The following is a 26453-nucleotide window of genomic DNA, read 5'->3' as shown; positions in this document are numbered from 1 at the left end:
TGTGTGAGGTAATACCTCATTGTAGTTTTGATTTGCATTTCTCTAATGATTAGTGATGTTGAGCATCCTTTCATGTGTTTGTTGGCAATCTGTACATCTTCTTTGGAGAAATGTCTGTTAGGTCTTCTGCCCAGTTTTGGATTGGGTTGTTTGTTTTTTTGATATTGAGCTGAGCTGCATAAGCTGCTTGTATATTTTGGAGATTAATCCTTTGTCAGTTGCTTCGTTTGCAAATATTTTCTCCCATTCTGAGGGTTGTCTTTTCGTCTTGTTTATGGTTTCCTTTGCTGTGCAAAAACTTTCAAGTTTCATTAGGTCCAGTTTTTGTTTTTATTTCCATTTCTCTAGAAGGTGGGTCAAAAAGGACCTTGCTGTGATTTATGTCATAGAGTGTTCTGCCTATGTTTTCCTCTAAGAGTTTTATAGTGTCTGGCCTTACATTTAGGTCTTTAATCCATTTTGAGTTTATTTTTGTGGATGGTGTTAGGGAGTGTTCTAATTTCATTCTTTTACATGTAGCTGTCCAGTTTTCCCAGCACCACTTATTGAAGAGGCTGTCTTTTCTCCAGTGTATATTCTTGCCTCCTTTGTCAAAGATAAGGTGACCATATGTGCGTGGGTTTATCTCTGGGCTTTCTATCCTATTCCATTGATCTATATTTCTGTTTTTGTGCCAGTACCATACTGTCTTGATTACTGTAGCCTTATAGTATAGTCTGAAGTCAGGGAGCCTGATTCCTCCAGCTCCATTTTTCGTTCTCAAGATTGCTTTGGCTATTCGGGATCTTTTGTATTTCCATACAAATTGTGAAATTTTTTGTTCTGGTTCTGTGAAAAATGCCATTGGTAGTTTGGTAGGGATTGTATTGAATCAGTTCCTTTGGGTTTTTCTGTAACATCTTATGAAAAAGCTAAATCAACTTTTTGGCCAACCCAATATATAAAGCTTCCTACTTTAAGACATCTTTGGGCTTCCCTGGTGGTGAAGTGGTTGAGAGTCTGCCTGCCAATGAAGGGGACATGGATTCTATCCCTGGTCTGGGAGGATCACACATGCCACGGAGCAACTAGGCCCATATGCCACAACTACTGAGCTTGCACTTTAGGGCCTGCGAGCCACAACTACTGAGCCCCCGCACCTCAACTACTGAAGTCTGCATGCCTACAGCCCATGCTCAGCAGCAAGAGAGGACACCACAGTGAGAGGCCTGCGCACCACAGCGAGGGGTAGCCCCCGCTCGCTGAAACTAGAGAAAGCCTGAGTGCAGCGACGAAGACTCAGTGCAGGCAAAAAAAAAAAGACATCTTTACCTGGGTGCCTTAAAAACACCTCAAATTCAACCCAAACGTTGGATCTCACCTACACAAATTCAGTTTTCGCTATCTCACTATATATCCTGTAGCTCAAACCAAAATGTGAGTCATTCCTGACAACTTTCCACACCTCAGCACCAAGGTTCAATCACACAACAAGTCCTCATATTTTACCAGTGAAATCCTTCTCTAATTTATCCACTTTTCTTTGTCTCCACTGTCAATGCCATAGTCCAAATTACCATTACTTCTCCTGGATTACTACAATACCCTCCCTTAACTGGTCTCACTACATCCTCTCTTACCCAACTCCAATCCATTCTCCACACTACATCCAAAGTTATCTTTTCAAAGGGCAATTTGATCATGTCATTCTCCTACTTAAAATCCTTTGGTGGTTAGGACTGTGGTAGATTATTTTCAAAAATGGCCACAATTATTCCTCTCTCTGAACCCACAACTCTTTGTAAAGTAACTCTGCAGTTCCTCCCATCAAGAGGTAAAGTTTATTTTCCCACCCCATGAGTCTGGGCTGGCCTTGTAACTGCTTTGACCAAAAGAATATGGTAGGAATGATGCTGTTTCAGCCCTTTCTCCAATATATAAGACTAAAAGGTCTTACTAGGCTCTGACCTTAAAAACTCCATGCCAAGAGTACATTCAAACAAAAGATGACATGCTGGCTCCATTAATGTCCTCTTCCAACAAATTTATTTGGCTCCTACTTATGTTAGGGCACGTATTAGATCCTAGGGTTAATAAGACAAATACAATTGTTGTCCTCATGTAAGTTATAGTCCAGAACAACAAAAGTTACAGATGTTTTCTAGAATCTCTATAGTATATAGAAGAACACAAAGGAAGGGTCAATTTTGTCTAGTTTAAAGACAGTCAGGAAAAGCTTCAAAGAGAAGTGATATTTTAGCTGAGTCTTGAAAGAAGAGCAGGTATTTAGCCAGGGATGGAAGGGTAACTTCTGTTGAAGGAGTTCCAGGAATGATGAAAGCAAAAGGACAGAGGTGTAAAAAGAAATGCATAAGTCAGAGAAGTAAAAGCAACTCTCCATAGCCATATGGTGGAGTGTTGAGTATGAGGCTGTATTGGGGGAATGGTAAGATATAAGGTTGGAGGAGTAAGCATGGTTAGATGACTAAGGGTCTTAGGAATTTGTACTTTATCCTATAAGAATGTATTTACAGATGTAGGAGAAAGAAATAGTAGAAAGCAAAGTTGAAAATTCTGGAAAATGTTGAAAAAACTGATGAAGCAAGATTCCAGGGGAGGCAGAAGAAAATGGGATAAAAGACATAAGTGAAGGGTCTAGTCCTAAATAGGAGAAAGGAAACTTCTAAGGCTACAGAAAAGGAACTGAAGATGGGTCTGAGTAAAGATAAAATCATGGGAAGGGATAGTATGCTGGGGAAATGAGTGTCTGTTAGTTACGATTCTCTCAAAGAAGGAGAAAGCAGGGTCATTTTCTGAAGCAGGAGAGTGGTGGATGGTTGATAATAGCTGCTGAGTGAAGTGGAAAGGTGCTCCAGGACAGGTGTAAGAATGCGGAGTGGTTCTTAGGGCTCAGCCAAGATTGGGACCGTGAATTTATAGTGATGCCAGTCTACAACATTGCATGATATTTCTCCTGAAGACTTTAACAGAACAGATGTAGGAGTGGACAAAGTAAATGTTAAGAGTAACCCAAAGTTGAGGGTTATGAGGGCAGATATAACAAAAGAACAATGAATGAGGATATGGAAGGAAATGCCTTAAGTAATATAAGGTCTAGATTGGGTGAAGAAGGAAATGAGGGTGAGAAAGAGAAAAAAGAGAAAGAGAGAGGGAGGGCGGAAGAGTGGGAGGAAGGGGTGGTAAGTGACTAAAAGATATAAGGGGATTGAAATGAAATAAAAAGGATCCTGGGTAAAGATGGCAGACTGAACACAGGCATTAAGCCCTATTCCTTTTGAAAGCTCATTAAAGTGACAGTAAACAGTTTTTGTTTTGTTTTGTTTTTTTTAAGTTTATTTTATTTATTTATTTTTGGCTGCATTGGGTCTTCGTTGCTGTGCGTAAGCATTCTTTAGTTGTGGTGAGCGGGGGCTACTCTTCATTGCGGTGCACAGGCTTCTCATTGTGGTGGCTTCTCTTGTTGCGGAGCACAGGCTCTAGGCAGGTGGGCTTCAGTAGTTGTGGCATGTGGGCTCAGAAGTTGTGGCTCGTGGGCTCCAGAGAGCAGGCTCGGTAGTTGTGGCACAAGGGCTTAGTTGCTCCACGGCATGTGGGATCTTCCCAGACCAGGGCTCGAACACATGTCCCCTGCATTGGCAGGCGGATTCTTAACCACTGTGCCACCAGGGAAGCCCAGTAAATGGTTTTTTGATTTTGTTTTTGAAGGCATTACCCCCAAGGACAAAGATTAGGAGAGGAGAGTACAGTAACAAAATTTTAGAAACTGTAACGAAGGATAGTGGTAATAGATTTAGCATATCTAAGAAAGCTGAATCCTAAACCAGCCACAAGGAAAGCTGATTTGTACTGCAGAAGCTCTGAAATGATCAGGAATTGGTAGCACAGCTTTTAACCACCTAGAAAGGAGATTGGAAGATTTTTCTCTGAAGTCTGTAGCCAGTCCAAAAAAAAAAAGACTTAAGAATACTGACATGGGGGTTCTCTTATAAATAACCCTATCTACCATAAACAAAGCCCTCAGAATGGGAGAAAATATTTGCAAACAAAGCAACCAACAAGTGATTAATCTCCAAAATATACAAACAGCTCATGCAGCTCAATTTAAAAAAAAACCCAATCAAAAAATGGGTGGAACATCTAAATGGACATTTCTCCAAAGAAGACATACAGATGGCCAAAAGGCACAAGAAAAGCTGCTCAACATCACTAATTATTAGAGAAATGCAAATGAAAACTACAATGAGGTATCACCTCACACGGGTCAGAATGGCCATCACCAAAAAAATTCACAAACAATAAATGCTGAAGAGGTTGTGGAGAAAAGGGAACCCACCTACACTGTTGGTGGCAATGTAAATTGGTACAGCCACTATGGAGAAGAGTACGGAGGTTTCTTAAAAAACTAAAAATAGGGGACTTCCCTGGTAGCACAGTGGTTAAGAATCCACCTGCCAATGCAGGGGACACGGGTAAGAGCCACGGTCCAGGAGGATCCCACATGCCACTGAGCAGCGAAGCCCGTGCGCCACAGCTGCTAAGCCTGTGCTCTAGAGCATGCAAGCCACAACTACTGAGCCTATGTACCAAAACTGCTGAAGCCCACGTGCCTAGAGCCTGTGCTCTGCAACAAGAGAAGCCACCACAATGAGAAGCCCATGCACCACAACGAAGAGTAACCCCTGCTCATCACAACTAGAGAAAGCCCATGTGCAGCAACAAAGACCAAACGCAGCCCCCCAAAATAAAAACAAACAAACAAACAAACAAAAAACTAAAAACAGAACTACCATATGCCCCAGCAATCCCACTCCTGGGCATATACTGGAGAAAACCATAATTCGAAAAGATACATGCACCCCAATGTTCATTGCAGCACTATTTATTATAGCCAGGACATGGAAGCAACCTAAATGTCCATCAACAGAGGAATGGATAAAGAAGATGTGGTACATATATACAGTGGAATATTACTCAGCCATAATAAAGAACAAAATAATCCCATTTGCAGCAACATGGATGGACCTAGAGATTGTCATACTGAGTGAATAAGTCAGACACAGAAAGACAAATATCATATGATATTGCTTATATGTGGAATCTGAAAGAAAGGGTACAAGTGAACTTATTTACAAAACAGAAGTAGAGTCAAGTAGAAAACAAACTTATGGTTACCAGGGGAAAAGGGGGGTAGGATAAATTGGGATATCGGGATTGACATATACACACTACTATATATAAAATAGATAACTAATAAGAACCTACTGTATAGCACAGGGAGCTCTACTCAATACTCTGTAATGGCCTATATGGGAAAAGAATCTTAAAAAAAGAAGAGTGGATATATGTATATATGTATAACTGATTCATTTGGCGGTACACCTGAAACTAACACAACATTGTAAATCAACTATACACCAGTAAAAATTTAAAAATAAATAAATAAATAACCTAGCTATGTCACTTTATAGATGTAAGAGTTAAAAGTATAGAACAGTTAAAGTTTCAGTGCCTATACTGGACAAGACACCTTGGGAAAGGTTCCTCCCCCCTCCCCTCAAAGAGCTGCAAAGTGGAGAAGTACTCTAGGAGTTACAGCTGGTAAGTAGCAGTGGGGATACTAATATAGATAAACAGCACGTATTTCAAGACTTTCCACACCATCAGGAAAATAATCAAGAATGTGAACCCAGTTATCATCATCTGTAGCCCCAGAAATAGAGATCTGGCCATGATTTTTGAGGCTCTGACTTAAGTTTCTTTTTTTTCCAAGATGAATGTGTGAACATTTTATTCCATTTTAAAAGATATCATTTAGAAGCTTGTTTTAATATTTTCATTACCCTTCCAGTAATAAAACCCTTGACTAGTATTCAAAAGAAAACAACATAACATTGGAGAAAAGCTACATGATTTTCTTATTAAATATTTGGCACAAATACCTTTATTTATGAGTTATTAAAAACACATGTCTTTCAGAAATAAAATGGGAATTTTAGAGCTGAGCAGTGGGGGGGGGCGCTTTAAAGGACAACTAAGCCAATTTCAGCTGGGGAAACTGAGGCTTAGAGAAGCAAAGTTATTTGCTCAGCGTCAGACAGCTTTTGTCTCAAGACTAAATTTTAAATTCACTGGACTTGAATTTCTAGTACCATGCTCTTTCTATCAGTAACATTCTTTTCCACTACATATAATGCCTTTACAAGTCAGTAATGCATCAATTCGACATGTGGCAAAGGTGTTGTGCTTTCTCCAAATCCACTGAGGTAGTATGAATTTGGGCCCAGTGGAGTGAAGTCACCAGTACTGTCTGATGACAGAGGGAGAATGCCTCTGTACCTGACCATAGGCTCAGCAGGACTCCTATTCCGAGTGTCTTACACTATCTCACTTTCCAGGACCAAATATGCCTGAAGCCCAACAAAACAGAACACTCTCTTTGCAATCAAGCAAATACTCCCTGCTCTGCTGGAAACAGAGAAAACAGACGGGATGTACATTCCATCATCACTGTCCTTTTCTCTCACAACCAATACTTATAAAAGTAAGAAAACGATAAAACAAGAGGTTTCTGGCTCTCTATATACACAAACGCCTTTTCCAAGATAACTTTGGTGACTTCCCAATAGGAACTAGCCCCCACCTTTGGAAATTCAGTTTGAAAAGAAAGACAAGAAGTATTGTATTCTCATATTCAAAAAGTGCTTGAAAATCTGAATCTAATTAACTATCCCACCATCTCACTGAGGCCAGGAGGAGCCATAGGGATAGGGTCATAGGAATGGGAGGAACATTTTTACTGCTCATGTATCCAGCCAGCTGTCCTATTATGGCTATACACCAAAGACCCTGAATCACTGGTGGGTAGATTACAAGTTAGAAGAATGGAATGGAGAGAAAAAAATCTGCCAACAATCAAATGTGCAACCTAGTCTTAGGAAACTGGTAGAAGATCTGGCTTTAATGGCCTCAGCATTTACCCAAGGCCCTGAGCTCAATCGGTATGAAGGAAAAATATACCTCCATCTGCTCTTCATTTTCACCTTACCTCTTGGCTGTGTCCACCTTCTTTGATCATATCATGCTCAAACCTTGCTCTCTTTGGCAGGGACCACTGGGACTATGGTATTTACTTAAGGTTCACCACATGGAGAAATAAACTAGTTCCCAGGGAGGGTAAAGAGAAAGCAGGAGACAATCTCCACCTTTTAGCTGTAATTATAGAAACATATGACTCTGGCTTCTAAGAACTTTATGTCTAAACCTGCCAAATCTAATGTTGCATAAACATCAGTGCTTGATGGATGCATAAATGAGTCAGGTCCCTTGTTTCACATAATAATAGATGTCCACAGTAGTTCTTTCTGCATTCCAGAGGACAAAATTCTTTACCCTTTGGAATTTTGTCAATCTAGCAATGCGATGTTGCGTTTCTTTTTAGGTCTTATACCTTAAATCTATCCTGTGTACTGCTGTCAGACTACCTTTCCAGAATCCTGAATTATAAATATTATTTCTCTCCTCAAAATGTCTTTAATAATTCCCCAGTATTAAAGACCCTCTATTTTTTAAAAAAATTAATTAATTTATTTATTTTTGGCTGCGTTGGGTCTTTGTTGCTGCACGCGCGCTTTCTCTAGTTGTGGTGAGCAGGGGTTACTCTTAGTTGTGGTGCAGACTTCTCATTTGTGGTGGCTTCTCTTGTTGCGGAGCACAGGCTCTAGGTGTGTGGGCTTCAGTAGTTGTGGCACACGGGCTCCAGTAGTTGTGGCACGTGGGCTCCAGTAGTTGTGGCATGTGGGTTCAGTAGTTGTGGCTTGTGGGCTCTAGAGCACAGGCTCAGTAGCTGTGGTACATGGGCTTGGTAGCTCTGCGGCATGTGGTATCTTCCCGGACCAGGGCTTGAACCCATGTCCCCTGCATTGGCAGGCAGATTCTTAACCACTGTGCCAACAGGGAAGCCCAAGGCCCTCTATTTTTGTACCAACTTAACTTCCCAGCCTTATCTCCTAGTACTCCCCAGTAGGGATCTTCCATTTGGGCTAAACTGTTCCTAAACAAGTCTTGCATACCCTGCCTCCACACCTTTGCTCAGAGCATTCTCTCCACACAGGATTCAGCTTCCCATGTCCCTTTGAATATCAGATCCAAATCCATACTTCAAGTCCAAATTATTCTATTACATTTTCCTGACCACCTCAGCCCCTAGGGTTTGATGCTTCCCCTAAGTTCTTAGAACACTGTTGGCCATAATTGTTCAGAATCTGATATTGTTTGCTATTATTCGTTAGGCTTTTATATGCATAATCTTATATTCCACCAAGGCTAATGAACTCTTTGAGATAGTCTCCTGCCTCCTTAAATACCAAAACAGTGGTTTAACAAGAGGAGGAAACCCAATAAACATTTGCCAGTCAAACACTGTGTTCCTGAAAAGTAGAAAGCAGGAACTAACAGAAAAGGCCCAGATCTGTCACTAACTAGATAATGATATGGAATAAACCCTTCTTCCTTTGGCTTTCAGTATCATTATTTGAAATACAGGGGACTGGACCAAACGACCTTCTAGCTGTGACAGTTTATGATTCTAAAGTATCTATAAATAAGATCGTATATTCAATACATTAAGAGATACCCTTTCATTGCAACTTTATGTTGAGCTCTTCTAAAATATAAAGAAACCCTCCTCTGTTTCCTAAAATTTGATTTTGATAAATGGTTTAGGAGAAAAAAAATCTGTAACAAACCCCTTGCTTCTTTTTTTACAGAAAGAATTCCAGATCCAGTCAGCTATATCCTGACTGCTGTAAGAAACAAGCTGTGTTAACAAGGTCCCATCATAGATACTCTTTATAGAGAGGGAGAGGAAAACAAACAAACAAAAACAACAACAACAAAAACCCAACTCTAGTGGGGCTGGTAAACTACAGCCTGCCAGTTGGATAACCCTGCTGCCTGTTTTTGTAGGTAAAGTTTTACTAGAACATGGCCACGCTCATCTGTTACATATCTATGGATGCTTTTGTGCTATAACAGCAGCGCTGAATAAATGCAACAGACACCAGATGGTCTGCAAAGTCTAAAATATTTACTACTTACCCCTTACAGAAAAAGTTTGCCATCCTTGTTCTGTACCTCAACATTCATCACAGAGTGCCAAAACCCTAGATTACAGACTCAATCATAGCTGGTCACTAGGTGATTTCCCACTTATTCATTCAACAAATATTCACTGAGATTTCTTATTACTAACTAATCTTCATTTATTTCCTCATCTGTAAAATGGCATATAATAGTATCCACTTCATAGGGTTATTGTAAAACGCCTTTAACACAATGCCAGGCACAAAATTTGAAAAACCATAGCTGTTATTGTCGTCATCATCATCACAATCATCATCATCATCAACCATCATCATTATCACTTCCACCACCACCACCACCACCACTACCATCACCATTCTTTCCTGATGCTGTAGGAAAAGTAGGCTCTCTCTGATGGCCATGACCACCTAAGTGAAAGGAGAGAATCCTAGCATCTCTGTGGCTTGACTTCATACTTAGGAAAGACCTATATTTTGACAGCACTCAGACTGCAATCACAAGAATACAGGAAATGTGCTTTTGATATGAAATGGCAGTTGACCCTATAGGCTTCTGACACCAGAAATAAGACACTCAATGTATTTTCCAGAGTTTATCAGGAAGACAAATATGATTTGAATTTATGAACACCTCTCTTGAGGACTTAGAGCTTGCTTGTAGTCCCAAACTCAAGCGACATTAAAAAACAATGTGAACCTCTTGCACTGTTGGTGGGAATTTAAACTGATACAGCCACTATGGAGAACAGTATGGAGGTTCCTAAAAATAGAGTTACCATATAATCCAGCAATCCCACTACTGGGCATATACCCAGAGAAAACCACAATTCAAAAAGACACATGCACCCCAATGTTCACTGCAGCACTATTTACAATAGCCAGGTCATGGAAGCAACATAAATGCCCATCAACAGACGAATGGATAAAGAAGTTGTGGTATATATATACAATGGAATATTACTCAGCCATAAAAAGGAATGAAATTGGGTCATTTGTTGAGACGTGGATGGATCTAGAGACGGTCATACAGAGTGAAGTTAAGTCAGAAAGAGAAAAACAAATATCGTATATTAACACATATATGTGGAACCTAGAAAAATGGTACAGATGAACTGGTTTGCAGGGCAGAAATTGAGACACAGATGTAGAGAACAAACGTATGGACACCAAGTGGGGAAAGCAGTGGGGGGTGATGGTGGTGGTGTGATGAATTGGGCGATTGGGATTGACATGTATATACTGATGTGTATAAAATTGATGACTAATAAGAACCTGCTGTATAATTTGTTTTTAAATTGAAAAAAAACAACAATGTGAAATTAAATGAGTCCACTGACTTATCACTACCTTCCAAATCAACCACCTAACCAGATTTGGTAACAAACAAATTTTCTCACTTTTTGTGAGAACTACGATTTTTTAAAAAGTCCAACAGCCTGAAATATGTATGTCGTTTTTTCTAATTCAATCCAACAAGCAAATGTTGGATTGAAATGGGTGTCTACTTTTCCCTGTTACAGTGCTGGTCATGTCCCTCTAACATGCAGAGAAGTTGTCTGAGGAAATAAGTATGCTTTATGTTCTTTTTAGGATCCTTCAAAATTCTGGATAGGAATGCTAAGTGATTCACTGGTGGAATAAAAGATGATTTAAAATCAAGTGCCAACATCAACTGATAAATAATGGATAACTCAAATGTGATATATCCAAAAAATGAAATATTATTCAACAATAAAAAGAAATGAAGTACTGACATAAGCGATAACACAGATGAACCTTCAAAACATTAGGCTCAGTGAAAGAAGCCAGTCACAAAAGGTCACATACTGTATGATTACATTTCTATGAAATGTTCGGAATAGGCAAATATATATATACATACAGAAAGTAGATTAGTGCTTGCCTAGGGCAGGAGGGGAGAACTGGGGAGAAATTGGGAGTACTTTAATGGGTACCAGGTTTCTTTTGGGGGTTGTAAAAATGCTTTAAAAATGGACTGTGGTGAGGGTTGCAAAACTCTGTAAATATATTAAAAACCATGGAATTGCACACTTTAAATGGGTAATTGTATGTTGTGTGAATTATATCTCAATAAAGCTGTTATAAAAAAAGGGAAAATCAAATGCTAGGACTTCTGTCTTCCATCTAAGATTTATAAAGCTGGAAAGAGAGTTGCTCTCATTCTAACAACAACAACAAAGAATAATCTACAAAATCATAACCTTTCTTGAGCTCATCACAGGGCAACCAAGTAGTGAGAAATCTAAGGAAAGACAAGAGACTCCAAGGTGAGATGAGATATCAACACTGGCTCACATATGGTACAGCATGGAAGGAAGACAGGGCTACCATACAAGTAGGTAAGAAGAATTCAGTTCAAATTCTTAAGGTGGGCTTCCCTGATGGCGCAGTGGTTAAGAATCTGCCTGCTAATGCAGGGGACACAGGTTCGAGCCCTGGTCCGGGAAGATCTCACATGCCGCAGAGCAACTAAGCCCGTGCCCCACAACTACTGAGCCTGCGCGCCTAGAGCCTATGCTCCACAACAATAGAAGTCAAAGCAATGAGAAGCCCGTGCACCACAACGAAGAGTAGCCCCTGCTCGCCTCAACTAGAGAAAAGCCCTCATGCAGCAATTAAGATCCAATGCAGCCAAAAATAAAAAAATAAATAAATTTATATATAAAAAAATTCTTAACATGTTTCTTCTTTGTTTCTTTTCCCCCCTCCATCCCTTCTCTCTCTCCCCACCCCCACCACCTTCTTTCTTTTTTAGCTGTGCCATGTAGCATGTGGGACCTTAGTTCCCCGATCAGGGATCAAACCTGTGCCCCCTGCATTGGAAGTGTGGGGTCTTAACCACTGGACCGCCAGGGAAGTTCCAAAATTCTTAACACATTTCTAAGGGCTGAGTGGTAACTAGCCTGAGAGGATACCATCCTAGAGACCATAGACACATGAGGTATTTGTACTTACTTTTCTCAAAGACACGGAACTGTGTACTACAAAGAGTAAAGTTTACTGTAGGTAAATGATACCTCAATAAACCCAACTTAAAAATAAAATCTAGTGCCAGGTAATTAGAAACAATCTAAATGCCCAGCAATACTAGATATGGTTAATAAATTATATATATTCATATGACAGATGATTATACAGCTATTGAAAACCATGTTAAAAAACCAAGAAGACTGTGGTAGTCAGGATAATGACCCCTCAAAGATGTCCACATCCTAATCCCTGGAATCTGTGAACATGTTACCCTATATGGCAAAAGGGAATTTGCAGATGTGATTAAGTTAAAGATCTTGAGATGGGTGGATTATCCTAGATTATCCTGGTGGCCTGGCGGACTTGATGGAAATACAAGGGTCCTTATTAGAGGAAGACAGTCAGCTAAGTACTTTCTAACTGATATGTCATTTAGTTCTCCAGAATCACCCAGCCCTGAATGCTCAAATGTCAACATATTAGGCCTGATTGCAACACCACAAAACTAGTGGGCTGCCATTTGATTTATTTGGTCCTGCAAACGTATCTATGGTGTTGGGCAGATGTTGCCTCCAGTAGCTGGAACCTTCTCCTTCCGCTATGAACATGACCTGTAGCCCCTGGAGAATGAGAATCAGAGTTCCAAGCAGCAGTTTCAGGTGCTGGATCCACTTTTATCACTGCTTCCATTTATTCCTAGGGAGCTGGAAAATTCCTTTACACTCTGATAAACTAAATAACTATCCCTTTATCAAATATTTACAGAGCAGCACAATAGGGCCACAAACTGGTAAATTGAAAGGAATGTCTAGTACAGTGGTTTTCAACATTGGTACATTAGAATCACCCAAGGAACTTTAAAAAAACGTTCATCCTATGCCAGACTATTTAAATAAGAACCTCTAGGGTACATCAACATTTAAAAATATGCTCCCCAGGGTTGAGAACTGTTGGCCTTTTGAGAAGGACAGACAAGAAATCAATGCTTACAGGAGTGTGAGGCTGGAAAGACTCTAATTGAATGGATATACATTTTTTGGTACATTCTCAGTCAGGAGTTATAAGAGGCACAAATGTTACTAGATACCATTCATCACAGTTGTTTTTTTTTTTTTTTTTTTTGTGTGTGTGTGTGTGTGTGTGTGTGTGTGTGGTATGTGGGCCTCTCACTGTTGTGGCCTCTCCCATTGCGGAGTACAGGCTCCGGACGCACAGGCTCAGCGGCCATGGCTCATGGGCCCAGCTGCTCCGCGGCATGGGGGATCTTCCCGGACTGGGGCACGAACCCGTGTCCCCCGCATCGGCAGGCGGAATCTCAACCACTGCGTCACCAGGGAAGCCTCCATCACAGTTTTTATACATGCAGAGGCCAGTGCAACAGGTGTGCTTTCGGAGAAAAAAAACCATTCAGGAAGTTTTATTCTACAATTGAAAGAATGATCACTCCAAGAGTGAGAAAGTTTGCTTTATCAGGCAAGGCAAACCACAGGGAAAACCATGTTACTGTGTGTTGAAGACTGGATTCTCTAGAATTGATGATGAGACAGAATTTAGGGAGCAAGATGTTTATAAGGGATCAACACCTGAGTAAGAAAGGGGAGGAAGCAAGATTGGGTGGAGGAAAAACTGAGATGTAGGTTCTACAAAGCCTTGGCCAATCCAGCAGAGTTCTGAAGCAAGTATTGCCTGTCAGAATGGCCGAGCCTTTACACCTCTTCCTCATTCAGTCACAGGATGCAGGCTGCCCCAGCGAGGGCATGACCTCAGCCAATGTGATTCTGTACAGATGAGATAGATCCTGAAGTTGGTGACAGCTAGAGGCTGTCTGTGGACTACACTCCCTATTGCTAAGTAACGAGTCCTTCCTTCAAGGGGGACCTAGGCAGCTTATCTCAATGTTTATCGTTCAGCACTATAACAATGGACACCATGGGCCAAGACGTAATTCTTCTCAGGAATTTATTCTAACCCAGGTCTCTCTCTCTCTCTCTCTTTCTGTCTCTCTCTCTCTCTCTCTCTGTCTCTCTGTCTCTCTCTCTAGGAACACAAGAAAGAAAAATTAGGACTATCTGTTGACAATATTTAAACAACAAAAGCCCTTGAAGTTTAGTAAGACCACAGGATGACTGTCCATTGTCCTTATGCTTTGGATTGAACAAGTGGTTTGTCCAAGGTCTCAGCAAAGGCATCCAGTTGAGGCAGGATACATCCCACATGCAGCCACTGACGTTCCCTACTTCAAGGATATGTGGGGAGCAAACTGAGGTTGAAAGGAAAGGAACTATATCCTATTTGAACACCCCTCCTCCTCCCCAGATGTCTTTCGACTTCATTGTTTCTAAGAACCTCTTGATTCAAAGCCTAGAGATTCAGGATTTTATTGGTCATCTATAATTGTATAACCAATTACCTCAAACTCAGAGGCTTAAAATAACAAACATTTGTTATCTCACAGTTTCTGGAATTGGGGAGTGGTTTAGCTTGGTGGTTCTGACTCAGGTTCTCTCATGAGGTTGCAGCCAAGCTGTTGGTCAGGACTGCAGTCATCTCAAGGCTCTACTGGAGAAGAATCTGCTTTCAACATGGCTGTTAACAGGTCTCAGAATACCTGCTTCCAAGCTCATTCATATGGTTGCTGGCAGTCCTCAGTTCCTAACCATATGGTTTCTCCATAGCCTACCTGAATGTCCTCATGACATGGTAGCTAACTTTCCTTTTCCTAGAGCTGCGTCATAATGCAGCAGCTGACTTCCGCAGAGTAAGTGATTCAAGAGAGAGAAGAGAGCATGAGTGGGCACCAAAGACAGAAGCTGCAGTCTTTTTATAACCTAATTTTGGCAGTGACATACCATCACTTCTACCACACTCTATTCACTAGAAGCAAGTTCCTAAGTCCAGCTCATGCTCAAGAGGAGTTTTCTTCAGAGAAAATGTATCAAAGAATTTATAAATATATCTTTAAAATTACCACAAAATTAAAACAGAATAGAAAGGTCTGGAGTTCAGTTAGGTTTGTTTTTTGCAATCGGGTAAGAAAGAAATAAACAATCCAACAAAAGCCATTAGCCATGTCCACTGCAGAAAGTGTTTTAATTCAGCAAGAGTAAAGACTCTCCCCAGCTGCAATACTCCCCAGCAGGCATCTATGCCTACTAAACCAGGAACGCCACTTCCCAAAAGCAAGAGCAAAGTCAAATACAGTAAATCCCCTACATGCGAACGAGTTCCATTCCAAGAGCATAAAGATTTGTCATCTTTATGAAGATGAAAAATTCATAAGTCCAATTTGTTCAAGTCCAACAAAGTTAGCCTAGGTACCCAACTAACACAACTAACTGGCTATATAGTACTGTACTATAATAGGTTTAAAATACTTTTCACACAAATAATACATAAAAAACAAACACAAAAAACAAGGAAAACTTTAAAAATCTTACAGTACAGTACCTTGAAAAGTATAGTAGTGCAGTACAACAGCTGGTGTCCAGGGGCTGGCATCGAGTGAACAGGCAAGATATTACTGACTGGAGGAGGGGGAGGAGGTGGAAGTGGAGCTGAAGGATCATTAGCAATAGGAGATGGAGGGCAAGCTGCAATTTCACTCACGCCTGACCTTGATGGAATGCACATTTGCATCCTTTGAAAGTTAGAAACTTGAAGGTTCATATGAAGGGGACTTACTGTACGGAAATGTCTTCATTCACTGGACTGTATCTTTAGAACTAACACTACCCTGAACCCTCCTCACTTTAGGTCCTTAGGCTTAATCTCCAAGGTAGTACATGTTTTTCTTGTTTTTAATGCTTTTTAAATTGGAGGAAAATTTAAAATACAGAAAAGTACAAAGAAAAAAAAAAAATCATCATCCATACTTTCACCTTCCAGAATTAACTGTTACTGTCTCAGCAGAGATGCTTTGTTTGTTTCTGTTTTAACATAAATATCCCATTTGTTTTATGACTACCATGGCTTCTCTATTACTAAATTCTTTATTTTGATCGAATTCTTGGCTGCCTTCATTGTCAAGAAGTTTTATTTTGTTTTTGTTCCCCCCCAAGAAGGACTCATAGATGCCACATTCTTGATTCCTTTCATGTTTGAGAGTGTCTTCCCATTATTGCTTTTATATTTGAATGATACCCTCATTATTAATAATATTTGTGAGTTCCACTTTCTTTTTCTGAAAACACGGATGTGTTCCTCTGGTATGCAATGTAGTGAAGAACTTGGGGATAAGCTTAATTTTTACTCTCATGTAAGTGATTAGCATTTTGTCTCTGGACGCTTGAAGAACTTTATCTAGGGGTAAGTTTAGTAAGTTTACTAGGATACAACTGGCCAAATTTTCATAGAACACAATAACAATATACTCTCAAAATCTGTAGATTTTTTCACTTGATTCAGAAAATTTTATTATACCTTATTTTTAACTAAAAAATTAAAATTTAAGTTAAATATGCACATAAATATGTAAATGGTCTCTCAAGGTTTACAATGAAAAATTTCAGTCTTCCATTCCCTTTCTTTCCCATTTTCTGTCCCCCAGAAGCACACCATTTCAATTCTTTTAGTGAATCCATTAGTATTTCTACTCATATTTCTAATAACATTCTAATATTGATATTTCTTGGTTTTCCAATTCAGACATTATCTGTTGATTTCCCACTACGGAAGATGAGGATTTAGCTTCCTTTCTTCACCAGCCTGCCCCCACTACATACACCTGTACTTCTTGTATTCTCTACCTTTCTAATATAATTGTTTCGTTATTTTGGTTAGCTTAATAATCAATGTTTAAGTTATTATGACTTCAGCTTTAGGTATTAGCTATTAACTATGAAAGAGGAAGTTTATCTCTCTTTTCTTCCCTCATACTTCCAACAGACTAACCTTCCCTCCCTTTATTCCAAAGTAATTATATCATAATTTTGGTTAGATAGTCAGTGATTACATTATTATGCATATATAACATTAGTTACACCTGAACCATTTAGCAACTAATGGTTTTTTTTCCTGAACATTTTTTTTTCTTTTCTTTTTTTTTTTGGCTGCGCCATGCAGCTTACAGGATCTTACTTCCCCGACCAGGGATTGAATCTGTGCCCCCTACAGTGGAAGCTCGGAGTCCTAACCACTGGACCACCAGGGAAGTCCCTCCTGCACATTTTTGTTGTTTGCCTTGGCATTACTTGTCTTTTCATTTCTTAGTTTTCTAGATACTTATCAATAATTCAACTCCAAACTAAGTGCTCAAAACTCCTCTCAAAATGTTGATGCACATCAAGTATTCTACCATTTTCATCAGAAGAAATATGAACATTTTGAAGAAAATTTTCTCAAATCTTTCTGACCTGTTCCAATCTGGTCTGGTTGCCATCTATCCCAGATATACAGGTGTTATCCTGGAATCTCCCTTCATCATTATCCTAGGGATTCTTTTTCCTGTATCCTATGTCTTTCTCTTTCTAAGTGTATGCCAGGGTTTTGGTGTTCTATATCCTCTTGTAGCTTCCTGAAACAGATGCATGGAAAGCAAATGCCTGAAAGGTTCTTACTCTACTCTCATACTTGATAGTTTGACTAGATTTAAGAATTCTGAAAGCATTCTTCCCTTATTTTATAGTTTCTAGTGTTGCTGTTAAGAAATTGAAAGTTATTTTAATTCCTTTATATATGATATACCCCCTCTTCTCTGGAAGCTTGCAGGATTTTCTCTTTGGTATCAGGGTTATAACATTTCACAATGATAACTTGCTATGTTTCTTTTCATGCATTTTGCTGCACACTTTCCTTTCAGTCTAGAAACCCAGCTTCCTTCATTCTGAGACATGTTTTTTGTAAAAGTTCACTGATGACTTCTTCCCTCTTCATTTTCTCTGTTTTTTCCTTCTGGAACTCCTAATATTCAAATATTGGACCTCCTTGGCTGCTCCTTTAATCTTCTTATCATTTCTCTATTTTCCATCAATTTGTTGTTTTATTCTGCTTTGTGAAAAATTTTTCCAAAAAAATTTCCTAACTTTTCTATTAAATTTTTCATTTTAATATCAGTACTATGGGTTCTCTAAATGTTCCTTTTTAAATATACCATCCTGCTTTTGGGTTCATGAATGCAATATTCTCTCATATCTCAATGAGGGCAAGGATTTTAGTGTGCTTTGTTCACTGCTGTGTCCCTAGCTCCTACAACAGTGGCACTCAGATGCTCAAATATTAATAATAAATGTTACCTTTTTGAAGTTTTTTTCTCTCTGCATAATTTCTGTTTCCTTCAAGTTGATTTTTTTCCTATTATTGTTTTTTTTCCCCACCTATTTATTTGTTCTGGCCTCTAAATCTGGTAACCCTTGCTTTTTTGGGGTCCAACGTCTAAGACTGGAAAAATAGATATGTGATTGGGAGGACTGAACATGTGGTAGACTTTGTCAACTTTGAAATTCAATGTAGTTAGATCTAAGAAGTATGTTATCTGCTGGGAACTCCCTGATGACTATATCTTTAGGTCTCTCCTTTTGGACTCTGCTACCACAAAGAAGAATCTTCTAATGTGCTTGTCTGACATGTGTAAGCCCGGCTGCTAGTATTTAGGAGCCAAGTGGAAGAAGGAAGCTGAGGACCTCAGAACACACATTCACTTAATCCCCACTTTCTGCATGGTACCTCCAACCTCATCTATGCCTGGTGCCCCAATCCAGAGATCCACTATTTTACCCTCTTCTGAGAATAAATCTCCAGTCTCTTACTAGAGTTGTGAGGTTTGGAGGAGGAAATCTAAGGATCTACTTTTTAGACAAACTTTGAAGTAATCCTGTTTTTAGCCTCACTATTAGATATACTTGGTGCTGTTGAATCTTAACTCTTTTGAGAGTTTTATAGTGCAAATCATCTTGTATCTCAGCTTTCCCCACTTCTGGCTTAGCATTCAGCTTTCTCAGGTATGCTAAATTGTCCTACTTTTCTGCTTCCCAATTTCTGTTGTTGCTATTTCCTTTTTCATTTTCTTTAGCCTTCTGAATTTACACCCTTCTAAAATCCCTTTACTGTTGTCTTAGTGGGGTTTCAGAAGTCATATTTACGCAGTCCTTATAACTTTACATTAAAATCCTTAAATTAAATTACTTTACCAAGAATCCCTTATATCTTTGAATGCATCTTTTGGTCACATGTTCAGTTCTCTATTTGAGAGATGTTAACTATATTGAATCATCTTTGTCTTTTATTTCTATTAGATTCTAATTTCAATTATTTTCATTTTCATCTAAATATCTTAAGATTTTCCTCTATGTATATAATTTGATTTTCAGTGGTGTCAGTTCTGCTCTTTGCTATTTTTAAATTAATTAATTCTGTAATTATTTGGTCCTCAATTTATTTTCTTAGTTCTATAATATCTTCTTTTATCTCATTTTGTTGTTTTATCATCTCATCACTGAACTCTTATTTATGAAATTCATATTCTACTGAGTTGTTTTGCAGTGGTAGAATTGTATATTTGTAAGGAAATTCTTTCTATTCATTGAGTTATGTTTTTCTCAGGGCAGGTTTTTGGTTTTTTGCAGGGCATTTTTCTTGCTTTCATTTTTGCTATACATTTGCACAGTTGACACACTGATTCTTTTCGTCTTGTTCATGCTTGTTTTATTTATTTTGATATATTACAGATGAATTCTTATCTCTCATCCTCATGTATCTGAGACTGGCTACCATGTGAGTGCTGGTTATTTTGTATTCTGTGTACTTTTCTATGGCTTCAGGGAATGATGTGAGTGGGAGGGATGGAAAGGGTATAGGGAACTCACCAAGGTACTGTAGAGTCGTTGTCCAATTATTTCTGTTTCCTGAGATTCTGTTAAATATTCTTGTTTCATTCCACATAGGTAAGGGGTTACCCCATTCCTATGGAAGGACAGTCTCCAGCTTCACATTATTTCACCTATTCATCTTTTTAGGATTCGATCTTTTGTTTCTGTTAAAAAGTCAACCTCATTGTTCATTTTCCCTGCTTCATCATTTATTCCCCAGCAGCTGTCCTCAGTGCTTGTCAGTCAGAAGAAGATAAATGTACAGATATGTACTCAGTTTGCTTCTCTCCAGATCTGGAGCTATTAGTGAGAATTTGCAGGGTTTCATTAACACACGAGTATGGTTTCTGGGGAGTGGTGATAGGGTGGAGTTGGGAGCCTACTGTTATTCCTTTCTGTTCCTTACCAGAATCTTGTTTCTTTCCTTGGCCACCAATTTTTAAGCTTTATTATGTTTGATTATCTTACTGTGTTTGCTACTGTTGAAATTTCTGCCATTTTAAAAATTAATTTATTTTTCACATTTAATTAGAAACTAGTAGTAGGAAGCTCTGTGATGCAATCTGAAGCATCCACTTTAATCCACAAGTGTTTCTATGCAAGGCTCTAAGATAGAACTCTTATCCATAGGGGTAATTGGGCCAACTGAAGCTAGAGTTTAATTTCATTTTCATTAAAATATATACTCTGAAATATGTCTCCTACCTCTGTTGTGCTGGATAGCAAAACAAACAAACAGACAGGAAAAAACCCACCAACCAGTAAGACATTTTTCTTTCCCAATTTACTCCTCTTACATTCATTTCATCCAGGCTCCAAACATTTATTAAGCATTCCTATGTACTGGCATCAGGCAGTAAAGCTCTGAGTATAGTGGCTTCTGAAAAAGCAGTCAATAAAATGCTGATTGAAGAAAATGTGACGAGGTTGCCTATGTGCAGCCATTAGGATGGCTACTATCAAAAAAATAGAAAATAACAAGCTTTGATGTGGATATGAAGAAATTAGAACGCTTGTGCATCGTTGGTGTGATTGTAAAATAGAAAACAGTATGGAGGTTCCTCAAAAAATAAAAAATAGGAACTATCAAATAATCCAGCAATCCCACCTCTGCATATATATCCAGAAGAATTCAAAGCAGGATCTCAAAGGGACATTTGTACATCCATGTTCACTGCAGCATTATTCACAATAGCCAAGAGGTGGAAGCAACCCAAATGTCCGTTGATAGATGAACAGATAGAGAAAATGTGGTGTATACACACAATGGAATTTATGCAGCCTTAAAAGGAAGGAAATTCTGACACATGCTACAATGTGGATAAACCTTGAGGATATTATACTAATTAAGTGAAATAAGCCAGTGACAAAAAGACAAATAGTGCACGATTCCACTTATAAATGGTACTTCAAGTAGTCAAATTCAGAAAAACAGTAAGTCAAATGGTGGTTACCAGGGCCTGGGGAGAGCAGATAGGGATAGTTGCTGTTTAATGGATACAGAGCTTCAGGTTTGCAAGATGAAAAAGTTCTGGAGATCTGCTTAACAACAATGTCAACATACTTTTACTACTGAACTGTACACTTAAATATGGTTAAGGTGGTAAATTTTATGTTGTGTGTTTATCACAATTACAAAAAAAAAGCAAGTTCTATAACACTGTCGGAAAGACAGTCCTGTTCCCTGTTCTCTCCACAGCTGCTCTGCCCTGCTCCTATGCAGGATTTGATTCTACCTTGGCAGGAAAAGACACAGGGAAAAGCTAAGCTTGTGTGGTGAAGAAAAGCCTCCATCCTATCTCATGGGAAAACATTCACATACTTTTGTCAATTTCACACAGTTTAATCTAGTTTTCATTCCCTCTTTCCCATCCACTGGGTGGTTTTATTTTGTTTTAAGACAAGGAGAATTGCCAAAAAGAAAAACCCCAGGGCTTACTTCTGCAGGATGGATCCCTTAATGACCAGCTCCTCATCCAAGTCTGCTTCATTAGCCATGAAGAGCAGTCTCTTTCCTGTGCTGTCCACTCCAATGAAGTCACGCTGCTCCACTGAATCATACACAAAAAAGGAAAATCAAACAAAGCCATTTGCCCCACCTGTATTTTTTTTTTTTTTTTTTTTTTTTTGCGGTACGCGGGCCTCTCCCGTTGCGGAGCACAGGCTCCGGACGCGCAGGCTCAGCGGCCATGGCTCACGGGCCTAGCTTCTCCGCGGCATGTGGGATCTTCCCGGACCAGGGCACGAACCCGTGTCCCCTGCATCGGCAGGCGGACTCTCAACCACTGCGCCACCAGGGAAGCTCAATTTTCTGTTTTAAGAGACTGTGGGGTGTGGGGGAAAGATACACATTGATGTATTAAAGGCAAAGGGAATCATATCTGCAATTTATTCTCATAAATAGCTCAGAAAAATAATAATTACATATATAATATATTGTATATTCACTAGATATACACTGAATATATATTATGAGAGGGAAAGTGGGAGAATACTAGAGTAAATGTTAACATTTGGGGAATCTGGGTAAAAGATATCTGCGATCTTTATACTACTCCTGTAACCTTCTGTAAGTGTAAAATTGTGTCAAAAATTAAAAGTTAAGGAGGTGATGGATATGTTAATTAGCTTGATTGTGGTAATCATTTCACAACATCTACATATGATGTCAAAACATCATGTTGTATACCTTAAATACAGAATTTTTATTTGTCAAAACTAAACAAGTAGGGGACTTCCCTGGTGGCACAGTGGTTAAGAATCCGCCGGCCAATGAAGGAGACATGGGTTCAAGCCCTGGTCTGGGAAGATCCCACATGCCGTGGAGCAACTAAGCCCATGAGCCACAACTACTGAGCCTGAGTGCTACAACTACTGAAGCCTATGTGCCTAGAGCCTGTGCTCCGCAACAAGAGAAGCCACTGCAATGAGAAGCCCGCGTGCCGCAACTAAAAGCGGCCCCCACTCGCTGCAACTAGAGAAAGCCTGCATGCAGCAACGAGACCCAATGCAGCGAAAAATAAAAATAATAAATAAATTTAAAAAAAAAACTAAACAAGTAAATATCAAAAAATTAAAAGTTAAAAAAAAAAAGAGGGCCAGTCAAGATACTGCTTAGCCAAATTAAGGAGATGAACCACAAGCCCACTGCATGGCACAGAAAGCAAGTGCAACTGTTTCCCTGTAAGTAATAACCTAGGTTTGCTCACTGTGAAAATGGGAATAGCATTTAAGGACATCCACATTAAACCAACATTAACTATATGTCTACCATGCAGTAGATTTTGTGCTGTGTATGGGAGCACTGAAAGAAAATAAGGCAGATATTTACTAGATGTGGAGAGTTCTCCGGTAGACAATGATCTTATAGGATGCCATATTACTGCTGTCTTCTGTGTTATATATTTCTTTCCTCCAACAAGATTACAAACTGTTCAAAAGCAGACTTACGATTCCTTTAGATCTCCCACAACATCTAGTGTAGTGTTGAACACTTAATAAAATCTGCTACTAACATCCATACAGTATCTATAGCTTACAAAAACATTTTCACATAGAGGCAGCACAGCATAACGATTAAGAAGAGAGCCTCGGGCTTCCCTGGTGGCGCAGTGGTTGAGAGTCTGCCTGCCGGTGCAGGGGACACGGGTTCGTGCCCCGGTCCGGGAAGATCCCACATGCCGCGGAGCGGCTGGGCCCGTGAGCCATGGCCGCTGAGCCTGCGCGTCCGGAACCTGTGCTCCGCAACGGGAGAGGCCACAACAGTGAGAGGCCCGCGTACCGCAAAAAAAAAAAAAAAAGAAGAGAGCCTCTAAAGCTAGACCACCTGGGTATGAATCCCACTTACTAGTTGTATCTCTTTGAGCAAGATAATAAACTTCCATTCCTCAGTTTCATCTGTAAAATGGGGATAATAGTGCCTACGCCTACCTCACAGGATTTTTAGGAGAACTAAATGAATTAATATTTGTAAAGCTCTATTTGGGGCTATTAACTAAAACATTAAATAAAACGTTTAAGTTTAAAAAATTAAACAAAATACATGCTCTCATTTGATCTTCACAACAATCAAATAAAGCAATGATGTAATACCTATTTGAAAGGGAGAAACTAAAAGTTGAGCTCTAGGAAAAATGGTATCTCTAAAGATGAATTTGTCTACCTCCTATTGACAGACAATGGCTACTATATAACTGAACACGCTTCCCTGTTGGCTGCAGCTGCCTGTATACCTAAAACCAAATGCTTTACTCAAGTGTATAATGTGTTTATCTCAGGTTCTTAAAAGCATCCATTCCTTCAGATGGTCTCTGCTTATCTCATAGGCAGTGTTTTAATCTGAATAGGGAGAAACTATCATAAAAAATTACATATTGGTTTTTTCTAATTACCAAGATAAGTGAACGCCAAAGAAGGAATGGTAAATAATGCCAATTTGAAGGTAAGTTTTACACAGAATTTCAATTGAAACTAAATTTTGCAGAGAATTTCAAATGTCACACAGCAACTCTGACATATATCAATTCATCCATTACATGGAAACTTGAGAATATAACAAAGTCTGCAAAGTTCTGATTATGAGCCAACATTTTAAAAAGAAATAACACAGAGATGTTATTTTTGGATATATTTGGAGTGCTTACCCTATCCAACTCCTCAGGCCCACAAAAAACCTTGAATTACTGAATGTCCTGGGAGCAATAATTTCCAACAAGTCAATTTTTCAGCTATGTTGCACTTCAGTCACATTTCCCTCACTCTCAGGCCCCCCTCCTTGTATTTGCTTCTTTGTAGCTACCATAGTAACTGGGACCTCAGAATATGATACAAATTATAGAAACTTGGACAGGTTTCTTTCTGTTCTGCTTTAACAAAGTGAATTCCACTTGGGAAGCAGAGCAAGAACATTAGAATGTCCATCCTAAGAGAAAGATTACACAAATAAGGTTAAGAAGGCAGTTAAAACTATGAACTTCCATCTTAAAAAATTCTGTCATAATCAACTATTCATATATTTTTCCAGTTGTTTTTTACTTCTCCGTCTCCTCTACAGTCATTTACTTATTCATTCATTCATTCAACTAATAAATATATTTGTGCACCACCCCAGTGACAGACATGTTTGGAGTGGGGAATTCCATCTCATTTTATGAGGCCAGCATGATTCTGATGCTAAAACCAGACAAAGATATGACAAAGGAAAATTACAGGCAAAACAAAACATTAGCAAATCAAAATTAACAGTCCATGTAGTAGATTTTAAAGGGTTACAAATTTGTTGTAGCTTTGCCCATCAAGATATAGGGTCGAGAACGTAAGATGGTAGCCACTGTGGAAAACAGTATGGTGGTTCCTCAAAAAATTAAAAACAGAATTACCACATGATCCAACAATTCCACTTCTGGGTATATAACCAAAATAATTGAAAGCAAGGTCTTGATGAGATATTTTTACACCCATGTCCTTAGCAACATTTTCTCAAAATACCTAAAATGTAGAAGCAACCCAAATGTCCATCTATGAATTAAATAGATAAGCAAAATGTGGTATATACACATAAGAGAATATTATTCAGCTTTAAAAAGGAAGGAAATCCTGAAATACGCTACAACATAGATAAACCTTGAGGACACTATACTAAGTGAAACAAACCAGTGACAAAAAGACAAATACTGTATGATTCTACTTATATAAGGTACTGAAAGTAGCCAAAATCATACAGACAGAAAACAGATGGTATTTGCCAGGGGCTGGGAGGAGGGGGAAATGAGGATTTATATTTAATGGTTATAAAGTTTCAGTTTTACAAGATGAGAAGAGTTATGGAGATGGGTGCACAAAATTATAAATGTATTTATTACCACTGAACTATATGTTTAAAAAGAGATGGTAAATTTTATGTTATGTGTTTTTTACCACAACAAAAAAACTGAAGACAAAAAAAGTGCCCACAGGAAAAAAAAAAAAAGTAAGGTTAGTAAAGTTAGTTCCATATCCTTTATATCTAGGCTGGCCTAGCGACTAGCTTTGACTAACAGGAGTGCGGAGGAAGTGACACGGTGTGAGTTCTGAGTTTAGGCCTCAAGAGACCTTGTAGCTTCTTTCTTATTCTCTTAGAACCTGCTGCTGCTGCTGCTGCCATGTGAACAAGTCTGGGCTAGCCTCCTGTATGATAAGAGACTAAATGGAAAGAGAAACTCAGCTGTCACAGCTAAGGTCCTAGACATACTAGTGAGTTCAGCTGTGGCAGGCTGGCTCTAAGAATGATAACTGCTTCCTGGCATGCACACCCTTCTGTGTCCCCTCCCCTTGAGTATGGGCTGGCCTGGCTACTTGCTCCTACCAACAAAAAGTGGCAAAAGTAATCAGATGTTACTTTTGTGATTAGGTTACATAAGTTCATAACTTATGTGTTGCTAGAAGATTCTCACCCTTTCTCCTTGGAGAAAGGAGAGTCTATTTAATAAATGGAGGAAGGAAAAAGAGACATCTAAATGGAAAACAAGATTAAACTGGATGCTAACCTCACACCATATACAAGACACAATTCTATTTGGAT

General features: G+C 39.1%; 1 protein-coding gene across 1 annotated transcript in view; it reads right to left on the bottom strand.

Annotated features, from left to right (window-relative positions):
- EIF2B3 (eukaryotic translation initiation factor 2B subunit gamma) overlaps positions 1–26453 on the bottom strand; it is a 158542-nt gene that overhangs the window by 67820 nt on the left and 64269 nt on the right. The window contains exon 5 of the mRNA XM_059043067.2: positions 21834–21945. Coding sequence (XP_058899050.1) covers positions 21834–21945 — 112 coding nt within the window. The remainder of the gene's footprint in view (positions 1–21833; positions 21946–26453) is intronic.

This window comes from Kogia breviceps, chromosome 1, assembly GCF_026419965.1.
Source record: "Kogia breviceps isolate mKogBre1 chromosome 1, mKogBre1 haplotype 1, whole genome shotgun sequence".
In the NCBI taxonomy this organism is placed as follows: domain Eukaryota; kingdom Metazoa; phylum Chordata; class Mammalia; order Artiodactyla; family Physeteridae; genus Kogia; species Kogia breviceps.
This window is presented reverse-complemented; position numbering and strand designations above follow the sequence as displayed.